The sequence below is a fragment of the Haemorhous mexicanus genome, chromosome 5, assembly GCF_027477595.1.
Source record: "Haemorhous mexicanus isolate bHaeMex1 chromosome 5, bHaeMex1.pri, whole genome shotgun sequence".
NCBI classification, from domain to species: Eukaryota; Metazoa; Chordata; class Aves; order Passeriformes; family Fringillidae; genus Haemorhous; species Haemorhous mexicanus.
Window position 1 is genome coordinate 33,604,874 of NC_082345.1, and position 12,704 is coordinate 33,617,577.

A 12,704-nucleotide genomic window follows, 5' to 3' on the forward strand; every position below is an offset into this window, starting at 1 on the left:
ATAAAAAGTCAGTGCATCCTGTTACATTTAATAATGTTTTCCTTTTTCTCTCAGGGTATTGCTGGAACAGACGTAGCTAAAGAAGCTTCTGATATTATCCTTACAGACGACAACTTCACCAGCATTGTTAAAGCAGTTATGTGGGGACGAAATGTCTATGACAGCATCTCCAAGTTTCTTCAGTTCCAACTTACTGTCAATGTAGTAGCAGTAATTGTTGCTTTTACAGGAGCATGCATAACACAAGTACGTACCAGTTGGGAGTTGTTTCATCTAATAAAGGTTGAAAGAGTCATGATTGATTAATTCTTGAGTTCAAACTTTCACTTAAACAGTAGTCCAAAGATCATAATGCTCTTCAGAACATGCTGAAGGTAGATGCCTTTAACAGCTATAATTTCTGCACTTCTATTGGAGGGTTTATGTATCTATTTTTACAGGATTCTCCACTTAAAGCTGTGCAGATGCTGTGGGTAAATCTCATAATGGACACATTAGCTTCCCTTGCCCTGGCAACAGAACCACCCACTGAAGCTCTTCTGCTGCGGAAGCCTTATGGTAGAAACAAACCTTTGATTTCTCGTACAATGATGAAGAACATTTTGGGTCATGCATTCTACCAGCTTGTAGTGGTCTTCACGCTCCTGTTTGCTGGTAAGAATACTGAGGCTTTACAAAGTTATTCTGAATGTTGTTGAGAGGTGGTTTTTTAAAATGATGTTTTTGCTGTAGTGTGTGTGTAAAGACACTAATCAAGCTGCCTATAAATGCCTTTTATATACAGGTGAGAAAATTTTTGATATCGATAGTGGAAGAAACGCACCTCTGCATGCTCCTCCTTCAGAGCATTATACTATAGTATTTAATACATTTGTGATGATGCAGCTTTTTAATGAAATTAATGCCCGGAAGATTCATGGTGAAAGAAATGTTTTTGAAGGAATCTTTAACAACGCTATCTTCTGTTCTATTGTGCTGGGGACATTTGTTGTGCAGGTAAGCAGATTCTTGGAGGGTGGGGGGAAAATGCATTTAGTGCAGTGATGTACTTGCTTACCTTGGAAATGCCAATCAGCTAGTGCCAGAGATCTAATTTCTGCAAGGTGGAAAACCTCCAGGGTCAAGCAGACAATAAGGAAGTTGTAAGTGCAGCTTGATGGACTTTTCAAACCTCTTTGAAGTTGGCAATGCTGGAATGTTGTATTTATGTAGTTACCTTTTGAATTTTCAACTTCTTCCATTTTATCTTAGTATTCTAATCTCTTGGCAAAACAAGTTATATGTGTCATCTGTTCATTCACCCCTTGCCCCTAAATCTTTCTTATAATATCTACCTGTGTATCTGAACAAGAGTCCATTTAAACAATTATAGAAAAAGAACAACTTCTTTTATTTTCTTAATGAGATTAGGACATATGAATAAGCTTTAGAAATTTAAGTATTAGTTTTTACCTTACTGGTGCAGGAACCAGTGATACCTACTGATATGTATTGTAGAGGTGCTGTTTTAAGTGAAAAAAACCTGATATCTAGGGACCTTCTGTTCCAGCACATAGGGGAACTCAGAAAAGCTAGTTAGTTAACTTAGTACATGTTAACAAATGAAATGAAATGATCTTCAGTTGATTAAGTCCACGCGCTGGTGTTGAGAAAAACCAATTTAAAACTGAATCTACAGAAAATAGTTTACAAGAACTATTTTCACCCTCTAAATAACCTTCACTTTAATTAGTCAGAAGAAATAACAAACAAGTCAGTATACTACTTAATTTCAGAACCCATTTTTATTTTGGATTAAGTTATTTGGGACGTATAACCTACATATTAAGCTTCTCCTTAGACTTGATAATTCATGAAGTTGATGGAAGTTATATCAGTTCAAGCATTGGAAATGTATGCACTGCTGCTTCACATTAAGTCAGGGAACTTACTCTCTCAGGTTTAGATTTTTATAGATGACACTTCTTCAGAAACTGCTCTTATTTTTGGGGTTATGGATGCAGCAGATTGACTTTTGTTGTGCAACCAAGCCAAACATTTAGAAATTACTCCTGACTGCCACTGTGTTTGTTCCCTTTATAAATTTGGCAGACTGAATGCCTTCCCAACTCCTGATTTGTTATCTCAGTGTTTAATTTGGAGTTAAAACAGAAGATACTCTTAGCTTTTTCAGCTGTCAGGTGTCCTACTTAATGGTCAATACTGTCTCCTTTTCATGCCTGCCCTGCTGCTTTGAATTGTTGATTCTTCAGGGCAGACTTTCATGCATATAATTCCTATGCAGAGGGATACCTTGCTCATTAGGGCCCATACAGCTTGTTGTAATAGCTAAAGCAGTAGGAGCTCATTTAATTTAGCTTTTGAGCTCTCTGCCCCCTTCCCCCAAGATTTACTACATGTGATGATTTAAAGTCTGATATTTAACACTGATGTGATACATAGTAATATCCTGTAGAATTACTTCTGAGATATTTCATGTCATATGGATCGATGAATTCTATTAATACAAGTTTCTGAATCTTGGACTTAGTTCCAAGAGGAGTGTTCATAGCAAAAGTAATCACTGTACATTTGTAGCATCAAATACATGCTGTAATCATGAGATGAAGGGGGAAAAAAGCTTCAAGCAAAATTGAGGAGTCAGCAAGTTTTCATGAGTGTGACATTTGAAGAATGAATGGCTAGTTCTTGAAATACTGAAGAGTGGAAGAATGTGGCATAGGTTTGTAAACTTGCTCAGACTGCTGAGACAGTGAAAGAATATGCTTAATAAGATGGGAAATCCCATGTTCTCTTGCAGAGCTGTCTGTTGTGATCTTAAAGCATTAGGGAATTTTCTTGCAACAACTCACTGATACACGTTTTAATATGTTTTTCTCCACAGATAATTATTGTGCAGTTTGGTGGAAAGCCCTTCAGTTGCTCAGAACTCTCAATTGAACAGTGGCTGTGGTCCATTTTCCTGGGCATGGGCACACTACTTTGGGGCCAGGTAAACCAGGATTTTTCAAAATGTCAAATATCTACTTGGAACAGTATACTTTAAATGGAAAAAACAAACATACTGTCTTCAGCATTCGGATCTTTCACGTGAACTATAAGAATATATGAAGACTAACAGTAAATATTAATTACAGTTGTCTTGTTCAGTAGGTAGCAAGTCTTTAGTTGAATATCCCTTCCTCAGAGTGGGTCAATTATTAACATTTCATAACTAGATTCTGTGGCTGGTTTGTTTAGCAATTTTTAACTACAAGCAGATGTAGTTACCTTTTAAATATGAAATTTTATTTTCAGCCAGATATGAGTACCAGAAAATGTGGTAAGAATACAAGATGCAATGAACATGCTAATGTTAAAAGATATTTAACTTGTTGCTTAAAAGTTTTCTTGAAAAATCAGAATTGCTAAATTACACAGTATTTTCTTGTCTTGGTGTAGCAAGAAATACAGCAAAACTCAAACCAACTTTCTCTTTAACCTTTATTTGCATAATTGTGGCATAATTAAAAAGTATTCCCACCTAGTAAGCCATTACATTTGGACTTATTTCCTTTCCCCTCCCCCCAGAGTGTCATTACTATTGCATGCACAACAGTGCTTGTAAGCAGCAAGCTTATTTACATGAAACTTTAGAGCTACAGAGTTTTCTATTATTTAATGACATAGTTGTCTAAACTTTTCATACCACATGAAGAGTTTTCCATTACAGTTTCTTTCCTTCCACTAAGTAAAAGACACTTCATGTTTCACCATAAAATTGGTAGGATGAATTTTAGTTGTAATTACATACATAGACATATGTTCTAAAAGTGACTAAGCTTTTTGACAAGGTTTCCTGGAAAATTAATTATTTAAAAAAATCAAATAGAGTCACTCTGAGGTGACTCCTAGAAGAGAATCGAGATGGCTTGAAATACCTTTGACCCCAAGTATCTTGCAAGGGCAAAGCTTCCCTACTGCCATTCTTGCTGCTCTAGCATCTCATTAAAGGCAAAGAGCTTGAATTTTCTTAGAATAATAGAAACTGAAGTGTGAGCTGGGAGCATTCAGAGTAGCAGTTTCAGCATAAAAGGCTGTTTATCTTGCTTTTGGAGCAGACCTTTTTCCTCTGCAGCTGCAGAAATGGTCTTCTAGGTTTGTGATCATCAAGGAAAGCAGTCTTGGAATTGATCTGCATCTGCTATATTTAACATACCAAAAGATGACTCCCCTTAACCACATGTAGCTTTTGTTTAAGATATATAAATTGCTATACACCAAGTAGCAAAGCTTGAGATACGTAAAATTTCAGAGACATCACTCACCTTGCAGATGGACTGATATCTCCCAGGTCACAAATGAATGAATGTCTCTTCTGTATTTCTGAATTAATTGTGGTTACTTTAGGTGATGAAGGTCCCACTTGAGGTGACACGTCATGCTCATCAAACTGATGAAACTCTAAAAGCTCTAGATACAAGTACAATCTACAGGATTAATGGCTTTTGTAGCTTCAGTACTGCTCCTTCCTGGCATTAATGTTAATGTGGAATTCTTTGTCCCTGGCAAGGCTGTTTTGTAGTCCAAGTTTAATTTCACACCTTGGTTGAGGTAGTAAGTATATTCACAGCTTTGCAGCTGTTGAGCTGGAGTGATTGTTTTACACTGACACACTCATCCTGTCTATGTGACTTAGTTTTTTCAACTTTGTTAATTGTATGCAGCATATCTGTTAAGCCTTATGACTGGTATTACTCTTTTTTGTTGTTGTTGTTAAACAAAAAATAATCCCGATTTATGTATTTCATCCACTGTTAGTTGATTTCAACAATTCCAACCAGCCGACTGAAATTCCTTAAAGAAGCTGGTCATGGAACACAAAAGGAAGAGATTCCTGAAGAAGAACTAGCAGAAGATGTGGAGGAGATTGATCATGCTGAGAGAGAATTGCGTCGTGGTCAGATCTTGTGGTTTAGGGGCCTAAACAGGATACAAACTCAGGTATGGTCTTGAAAAAGGTAGGATGCAATGGGTGTTATGAGGGAGATTTCTCCATTTTTGACTAAGGTGGCTGTTCTAACTGGTGTGACTGAGACTGTCAAGAAGGGGTATGGATGGATGTGTAATCCCTCAGGGTCTTCTGTTTTCTTCAGCTTTAAATGCAACTCTTGCCTGTTTATCTGCTCTGTTTTTAAAAAGTGCCTTTTTTTCTTTACTTTTTGTGTGTTATAGATGGGATGGTCCTTTCTCTTGTTCTCTCTCTCTCTTGCTGAGCAAGCTGTCACAATCTCTGATTCCTTGCAGATGGATGTAGTGAATGCTTTCCAGAGTGGAAGTACCATTCAGGGGGCTCTAAGGCGGCAACCCTCCATCGCCAGCCAGCACCATGATGTAACAAATATTTCTACCCCTACACATGTAGTGTTTTCCTCTACTACTGCTTCTACTACTGTGGGGTGTGAGTGTGTGTTCCTAAAGTGCATGAAATTAACATTTCCTAATTCACGTACCTAACGTTTCTCATTTTCTCCTTAGTACTTAAAATCATCGTTCAGGCTTTTATAGAGCTCTTCCACAAAGTGGAGTCCTCAAGACTTTTTTTTCTTAGAGGGCTGAGAACAGGTGGAACAGTTTCAACAAAAGACTTTTATGCGAAAGCTGTGAGCCTGCACATCCTGTGCCTTCATCCATTCGTGTACAGAGGGAGTTTTAAGATAAGAAGGGAAAACTGTTGTAAATTTTCGAGTATATGCCTCTTAGGGTGACTTGCATTGAATAAGTGAATTAACTGTATAATCATGGACCCAGGTCAACAAAAATAGATCTCTTGCACTGTAGCACAAACAATACTTAAGTAAGCAAGCTGATTTGGAAGCAAACAGTATGTTGGAGATATGAATGTAATTAGAACATGGAGCACTAAATGCATTTTATTTGTAGCCCGTAAGGAACTTTATCAATCTCTGCTTTCATTGGACCTTATTTACTGAATAACAACTTTTTCAACATCAGGATTCAGGTGGCGAAACAAGGCTTCTAAAATGCATACAAGTCAGAAGAAATCTGAATTAGCTCATATAAAAAGGAAAAAGAAAATTAAGCGTTAAATGGCAAAATTTCCATTTGAATCTGAAGGGTTCTTTTTCCTCTCTAGGTTCTTCTGGGAGCAGTTCATAAGCCATCAGTAACAGCGAAGTTTGTCTCACCTCAATTCTACCGTCTCTATCTTGTGCTCTAAGTGGCATTCCAGTTTCAGCCTTCCTCTCTGTAGAGGCTGGAGATTTATTTACTCTTGGATGTAGGCCTAAACTCTGGAGTCAGAAGATGTATAGTAGTTGTAGTTGAATACTGATAGCCAATATCTTTGTTCAAAGTTTTCCATCTTAATACATGTTTAACTTTCTTCTCTAACTTCCTAGAGACGGGTTAAATAATTGTTTTTTTAAAATAACTCTGAGAGGGCTTCTTTTCCCCCTTCCCCTCCCTGCTTAAACTTTCAGATTACCAGATGGATGAAGACCCTTAATTTCAGGAGCAGTCTTAAGTGAAACGGTGAAATCTTCAGACTTTTATTTATTTATTTATTTATTTTATTATTTTTTGGCTCAGCCAAAATTTGTGTGTGACCTTGCACAAGTATTTACCTCTGTATTTGTTCTCCAGTGGTGAGACAGGTATTTCCCTACCTTGCAGAAGTACTGAGAAGCTCAGCTCACAAATTTCCATGCCTCAAGAACACAAAATGAAAAGTAGATTTAACACTTAAGGATGCACAGGATTGCATCTCCTAGTTAAAATGCTAATTAGTAACCTGTATCCCTAACTACTCTCCAGAACATTAATTAGACATTCAGAATTCTCTAGAGAGCAATGTCATTCCATGCTGCTATTTGAGCAGAATCTACTGGGCACTGCAGCATCTCATTGCATCAAATGACCAATGCAGATACAGAGCTACCATAGCAGAGAACTAGTTTTTTTATCCTCACTATTACAGCCTTCTGCTACACCCTCCAGAAGAGCAGCTTTTGAGAACTAATGTAGATTAATGGGAAGCAGATGTGTTATTGTCTCTTTTTTGGAGCTGCTTGTTGGAAAATAGTTCCTATAAAGTAAGGTTGCAACTCTTAAGCAGCCATCTGGTTAGGAGGATTTGGAGTGCCAACTGCATTCCTTGCTATTCTGGTACTAATATGAGGAAGGCCTGATGACAGTATGAATTGCACTTAACAAATTGTCTTGTTTGCACCTCACTTACATGATTTATTTATAGTTATCCCTCTAGTTTAATTATCTTGAGTGGTTGAAAATAGAGCCTTCAAAACACTAGATTTTCCCTTTTAAAGTGCTGAAAGTTTGATTTCTGCCTTTGTGGCTGGACTCTGAGGGTCCTGAGCTTGCTGTAGTGTCTAGTTCACTTGTGTAGTATGCATTCTGCATGGGAACCAAGCCTTTATTGTGGATTTGCATACATTCTATGATAATTACAGCTGTCCTCTTAAGCCAGAATTGCTTTTCATTGCTGCTGATGTTTTAAATTCTCATCTGTAAGCAATGAACAAACAGTCCCCTGAGACATTCATATTTCATTTTGCCACATAATTGGCACAGTGGGATGCAACATGCCAAATAAAGTCATTGCAAACTTTCAGTCTGGCATTGTCACTGCTAATTTTCTTGGTAAGTGCCAATCCAGTTTAGGCAGCTGGCTGGACTTATTTAAACCTTGCATAATGTGTCAGCTCCTTGACAGTGTGCTCGATTCTTTTCATGCAATGAACAGTAAAGTACTAGATGCTGCTGTAATCTTTTCTCCAGCACATTCACTCTCTTTTCTGTCCTCCCCCTTACTGGCAGTTATGTCCTCCCCCTTGATCGTGTGCCCCATCCCTGTTTCCCCTCATTCTCTGTGCCTTCTTCCCTTGCCCCCATGGATAATTTGGCTCAGCATGTACCTGTGGTATAAAAATGGGGACACAATCACTTTGGAGTAAAATTCTTTGTGCAAGTGGTCTGAGGGAGCAGAGGTGGGGAAATTATGCTACTTCTAGAATACAGCTGAGACATGAGACTTTATCATGTGCAGTGGCTCCATTTAACCAATTTGATTTAACACATTGCTTTTGGAGAGCCCTTCTCTGTTTACAGGGAACTTCCCAGGTGTATCTTAGCTGTTTTGAAGTCTCTGCTCTTGATCTGCTTGACCTTCCAGCTTCATTCCTTTACCTGGAAGTCACTTTATTTTTTTCTGTTGAGGAACTCTGGAACCACTAGTCATGATCTGTTTCTCAGCTTGAAACAAGTCATCTTGGATGTGCTTAGAAAAGCTTTAAATTTGACTTGCTGTTTGTAACAGCAAGTTCTTGTTTACTACAGAGTTGCTCTGCTGCTTACTGTTTTACACTGCTTTGCTGGAGACTTGCTCGGGGTAGGGATGTTGAGAATTGAATAAGGAGTCTACAGGAGGGGGAAACGGTCTTCGGAAAATTGTTGGATAAATGAGTCAATGACTTCTGCCTCACCTTACTTGTTTTATCAGTTCAAGAATGAATCCTGAATTTTTCTACTGGAGCAGGGAAACATGAGGCATGGGAGAAGGGGGGTGTGGGCAGCTGGTTTCATCATTCAAATAATACTTAGGAAAGCTTAAATTGAAGTCAGCCTGGACATGCACAATTTGCAGAATAAAGCTGTACTTTGTTTTGTATCTAATTTAACTATGAAAGGTTTATTTATGAATTCTGTTAGCTTAGCTTTCTGATTCAAAAAATATTACGCAACCAAAAGACACGAAACAGTCCTCGGCCTGGGAACTGTGTCCATGAATTCAATGTAAATCGAAGACTCATGCGAGGGTTTTCTCATACTTGGTGCTACTTAAGTAATCTCTTCAAAGTTACCACCTGTCCTGGCTACTAAACTGTACAGCACCGTATTCAATTTCCTAGTTCTGGTCTTCAGTTTCCAAAGCACTGTTCACTAAGGAGCTTTCTCTAGAGTGGTAAATGGCTATATACTCGAATATTTACAGCTGTTACAGCGGTATCCTTTTTTGCATGACTTCGTAAATGTTCGTTCATTGTGACATTGGCTTACACTTGCTTGGCTTTTTCATGGTCAGTTGACATCCTAATTCCTAGCATGAGAATTAGTGACCCTTTTATCCCCTAACTTATTTTCAGCCTCTCCCCTCCTTCCCTCCCTCCAATCTCACCCAAATATTCAATAAAACACTCATTGAGATTTATTTAATTTTTGAATAAGTAAATATTTGTTGGCCTCACTTCTGAAAAATGCTTAGCCCATGTTAAATAATTAAACAACTCTAGTGCCATGTCTGAATTTTAGGGCCCTTCAGCTTTTTGCAGTGTTTTCACAATTTTTATTCCTACTGTGTAGACTGGCAGTGCTCTACTGAAATGCTCTTCATTTTTTACAGTTTATTGCAAGTTCCACTGCATCATACAAATTTGATTCACTCATGTCTAGCTGTTTGTGGATTCAAACTCATAAGAACCATGCCATTATCAGTAACATGCAGCATTTTAACAACACCTTTTCTTTGTTTACAGATCCGAGTGGTGAATGCATTTCGTAGCTCCTTGTACGAGGGGCTAGAGAAACCTGAGACACGAAGTTCAATTCACAATTTTATGACGCATCCTGAGTTTAGAATAGAAGACTCCGAGCCTCATATTCCCCTTATCGATGATACTGATGCTGAAGATGATGCTCCAACAAAACGCAACTCTAGTCCCCCTCCCTCTCCCAATAGAAATAACAATGCGGTTGACAGTGGAATTCACCTTACAACAGACAAGAACAAGTCTGCTACCTCTTCATCCCCAGGGAGCCCACTACATAGTTTGGAAACATCACTCTGATTGTAAGCTGAATGTTAACACACTAGCTGCATTGTAAAGAAATTGAAACTGGGTCTCTTCACACATTATGATGGACAAGATGATATTCTTGTCTTGGACTTCAACAGAAGAAACACTTGTACGAATGTAGATTTATTTTTTTAAAAAAAAAGCTTTCTGCCAGACTGGAGGGTGCTTTTCTGGGGGTGGGAGTAATAATGAACTCTGACAGATAAACAGTAACTCAGCATAAGTGACCTGTGGATCATCTGTTGTACTAAGAATGGTCCTGAAGAGTGTGTTAGCAGAGCTTTAGTTTATCATGATCCTTTTCTGAGGGGAAAGCTGGGAAGGGCGAGGAGGCCCTGGATCATTGAATTGATACTTTAATTTCTGCTGTTGGCTGTTAATAATTTGGATTATTTATGTTTATAAATGATACAGATCTGTTTACAAGGTTTGTAGATACTTTTTTGTTCCTGTTCATAGATGGGAAGCTTCCTTATAAATGATGCAGAGAAGACGAAAAACAAAAGAAAAAAACCAAAAAAACTAGTCCTTCAAATACTGCTGTATTTTCAGGAAAAGGGTGTTTCTATTGAAACTGTACTAAATTTTGCCTGCAATTTACCTTGTTAAATATTGTAGATAAATTGCTACTACTAATAGCCAAATAGATAACACTAATGCTTTGTAAAAACATGAGCAGTGGTGTTCTAATGAAGTTATGGCCTCTGTCCTAATTAGTTTCTTAAATACATTTACTACTTAATGGTTTTGAAACAACTGTTTAATTTTTAAAAATTTTGAGAAACTTAATGAATAACTTTTGTTCAGAACTTAGTAGGATTGTTTAATGCAGGACATCAATACGTGATGGAACTTGCTTGAAATATTTCTGTTATCTCGGGCAAAATGGATTAAATCAAAATACATCAGAATCTTAGTCCTTTGTTTTTGTCTAATCATGTTAGTTTAGTGCTGTCTTGGTGAACTGTGAGTGGAACTGTGATTTTTTTCTAATCTATAGAATCCTTCATGCAGCATGAGGGCTGTTGGCATTTTGAAAGGTTGTTAGTGGGTAGCATACATGTTCTCCTTTTTGTTTTTGAAACTTGTTTGTAAACATGAATAAATCTGCCCTTTTGTTAAAATAAAATTGCAGCAATGGTTTCTTACAGATTTTTTTTTCTCAGCTCCTTCACTGGAAATACAGAAGGTACTCTTTTGTGTTACTGGTTACCTTTAAACTGCAATTTCAAGATGGTAACAGCCCCACTCCAAATAGCTCTTTGGATAAATGAAATCATGATGGCTGCCTCCAGAATGAATGTAAGTCAAAGTACTCAAAAGTCTTCACTGAGCCAAAAGGATACTCCTGGGGAATTAATAGGTCTGCCTGAAATTCCGGGACTTACTGTGAGTACTGTGTAATAAATGTGTCTCTGACTGCTTAAGTGAGGGAGACTGAGAACTGACATAAAGCACAGGTGAAATGCACCAGAACTGATCGACTAGAGATTGACTGAAGAAGTTATGGTCTGCCTCTGCTGTATTGTTCAGACAGCGAAGGATGATGAAACAGTACTCGCTCTGGCACTTCCTCATGTTTTCTGGGTCCAATACTACTTAAAAGAGCAACAGAAGACATGAGTTGTAAGATTTTCTTTTTCCAGCTCTGTATTCTTAAAAATACCAAATGAATTTTTTTTGTCAAATAATCCAGAATTATGGACATTTTTTAAAGTGGTCCCATCAAAGGACTGCAAGAATTAAGTTGGCAATGAGGAAGGAGATAATAGTGGAGCTAACTGCAGAAATGAGCAGGTTGGGAAGCTCAAGCACATCTTTCCCTTGTGGTGGGGTACATGCATGCTTGGGGTTGTCCTTTAGTGGATATTGTTCAACCTGTGGCACTGTATCCCACTGTCAACCACTCTTGAATTCCATCTTTTCTATTGTACTTCAGTAAATACACTGAATTCTAGGCAAGGGGGTTGAGGGTGGGGGGTTGCACTTGACACTTTGTATAGTGATTTCTCCCACATGTTTCTAGCACTTTTCTTACATCATAGTTCTTATCTAGAGCGCTTGGTTGGAGGGTCAGTTTTTATGTAAGCTATTTTCTCTTTACTACAAAAGTCAGATAAGCACTGACTTAAAATAAAGGGAGTTTTCTTTACCTGTGAAGTACACTGCCATGTGGAAAAGTATCCTCATTTAACTTCGTTAATGAGTAATGATTTGACTTCATTTCAAAACAAACTTTAATTTTGCCCTCTTCTCTAGGTGTGATCATGACTGCATGTTAATCTTTTTTGGAATAATATCTACACTTAAACCTTTTGTGGGGGGTGGGATGGTGAATGTAGGCTTTGTACATCGCTGGTCCCTCTTGATTCTGTTAACATCAGTGTGCTGTTCTTGCAGGAAACATCCTTACAGAAATAAGGAAAAGTTGTTTAAGAGGGGGGTATGCTTTCTTTGTGATCTCAAGAAATCATAACATTGCCTAGATTATGGAATGGTTTTCACTGAGCTCATGAGGCCTTCATTGCCTTTCTGGTTGTAAGGTTTACTTGTCTTTCTTCTTGTAACTGAAATAAATAAAAGTGCTGTTCATCTCAGTCTGTATGGGGACTGAAATTCTTGAATGTCAGTACAGTACTGATTTAAACCTGAAATGCATGCCAGTTATATAAAACAGCTCTTGCTACAATTTTACGCCCATTTGCTTTGAAGAGATCATGGTATATAGTGTACATGGTTGAGTGATAGTGACTTGGAACATGAACTCAGTTCTAGACTGAGCAGCTTAAAATATGGTTTGGAGTGGCTCAAAATGGGGTTTCCTGGGTG

General features: G+C 37.9%; 1 protein-coding gene across 4 annotated transcripts in view; it reads left to right on the top strand.

Moving 5' to 3' along the window:
- ATP2B1 (ATPase plasma membrane Ca2+ transporting 1) overlaps positions 1–12,472 on the top strand; it is a 60,874-nt gene extending 48,402 nt beyond the window's left edge. For 3 of the 4 annotated variants that reach the window (XM_059846814.1, XM_059846815.1, XM_059846813.1), the window contains exons 16-22: positions 55–246; positions 441–654; positions 785–996; positions 2,885–2,992; positions 4,801–4,983; positions 5,287–5,373; positions 9,555–12,472. In XM_059846814.1, the coding sequence (XP_059702797.1) occupies positions 55–246; positions 441–654; positions 785–996; positions 2,885–2,992; positions 4,801–4,983; positions 5,287–5,373; positions 9,555–9,866 (1,308 nt within the window). In that variant the 3' untranslated portion in view covers positions 9,867–12,472. The remainder of the gene's footprint in view (positions 1–54; positions 247–440; positions 655–784; positions 997–2,884; positions 2,993–4,800; positions 4,984–5,286; positions 5,374–9,554) is intronic. The other variant, XM_059846816.1, reaches the window with a different exon arrangement.
- Positions 12,473–12,704: the final 232 nt, after the last annotated feature.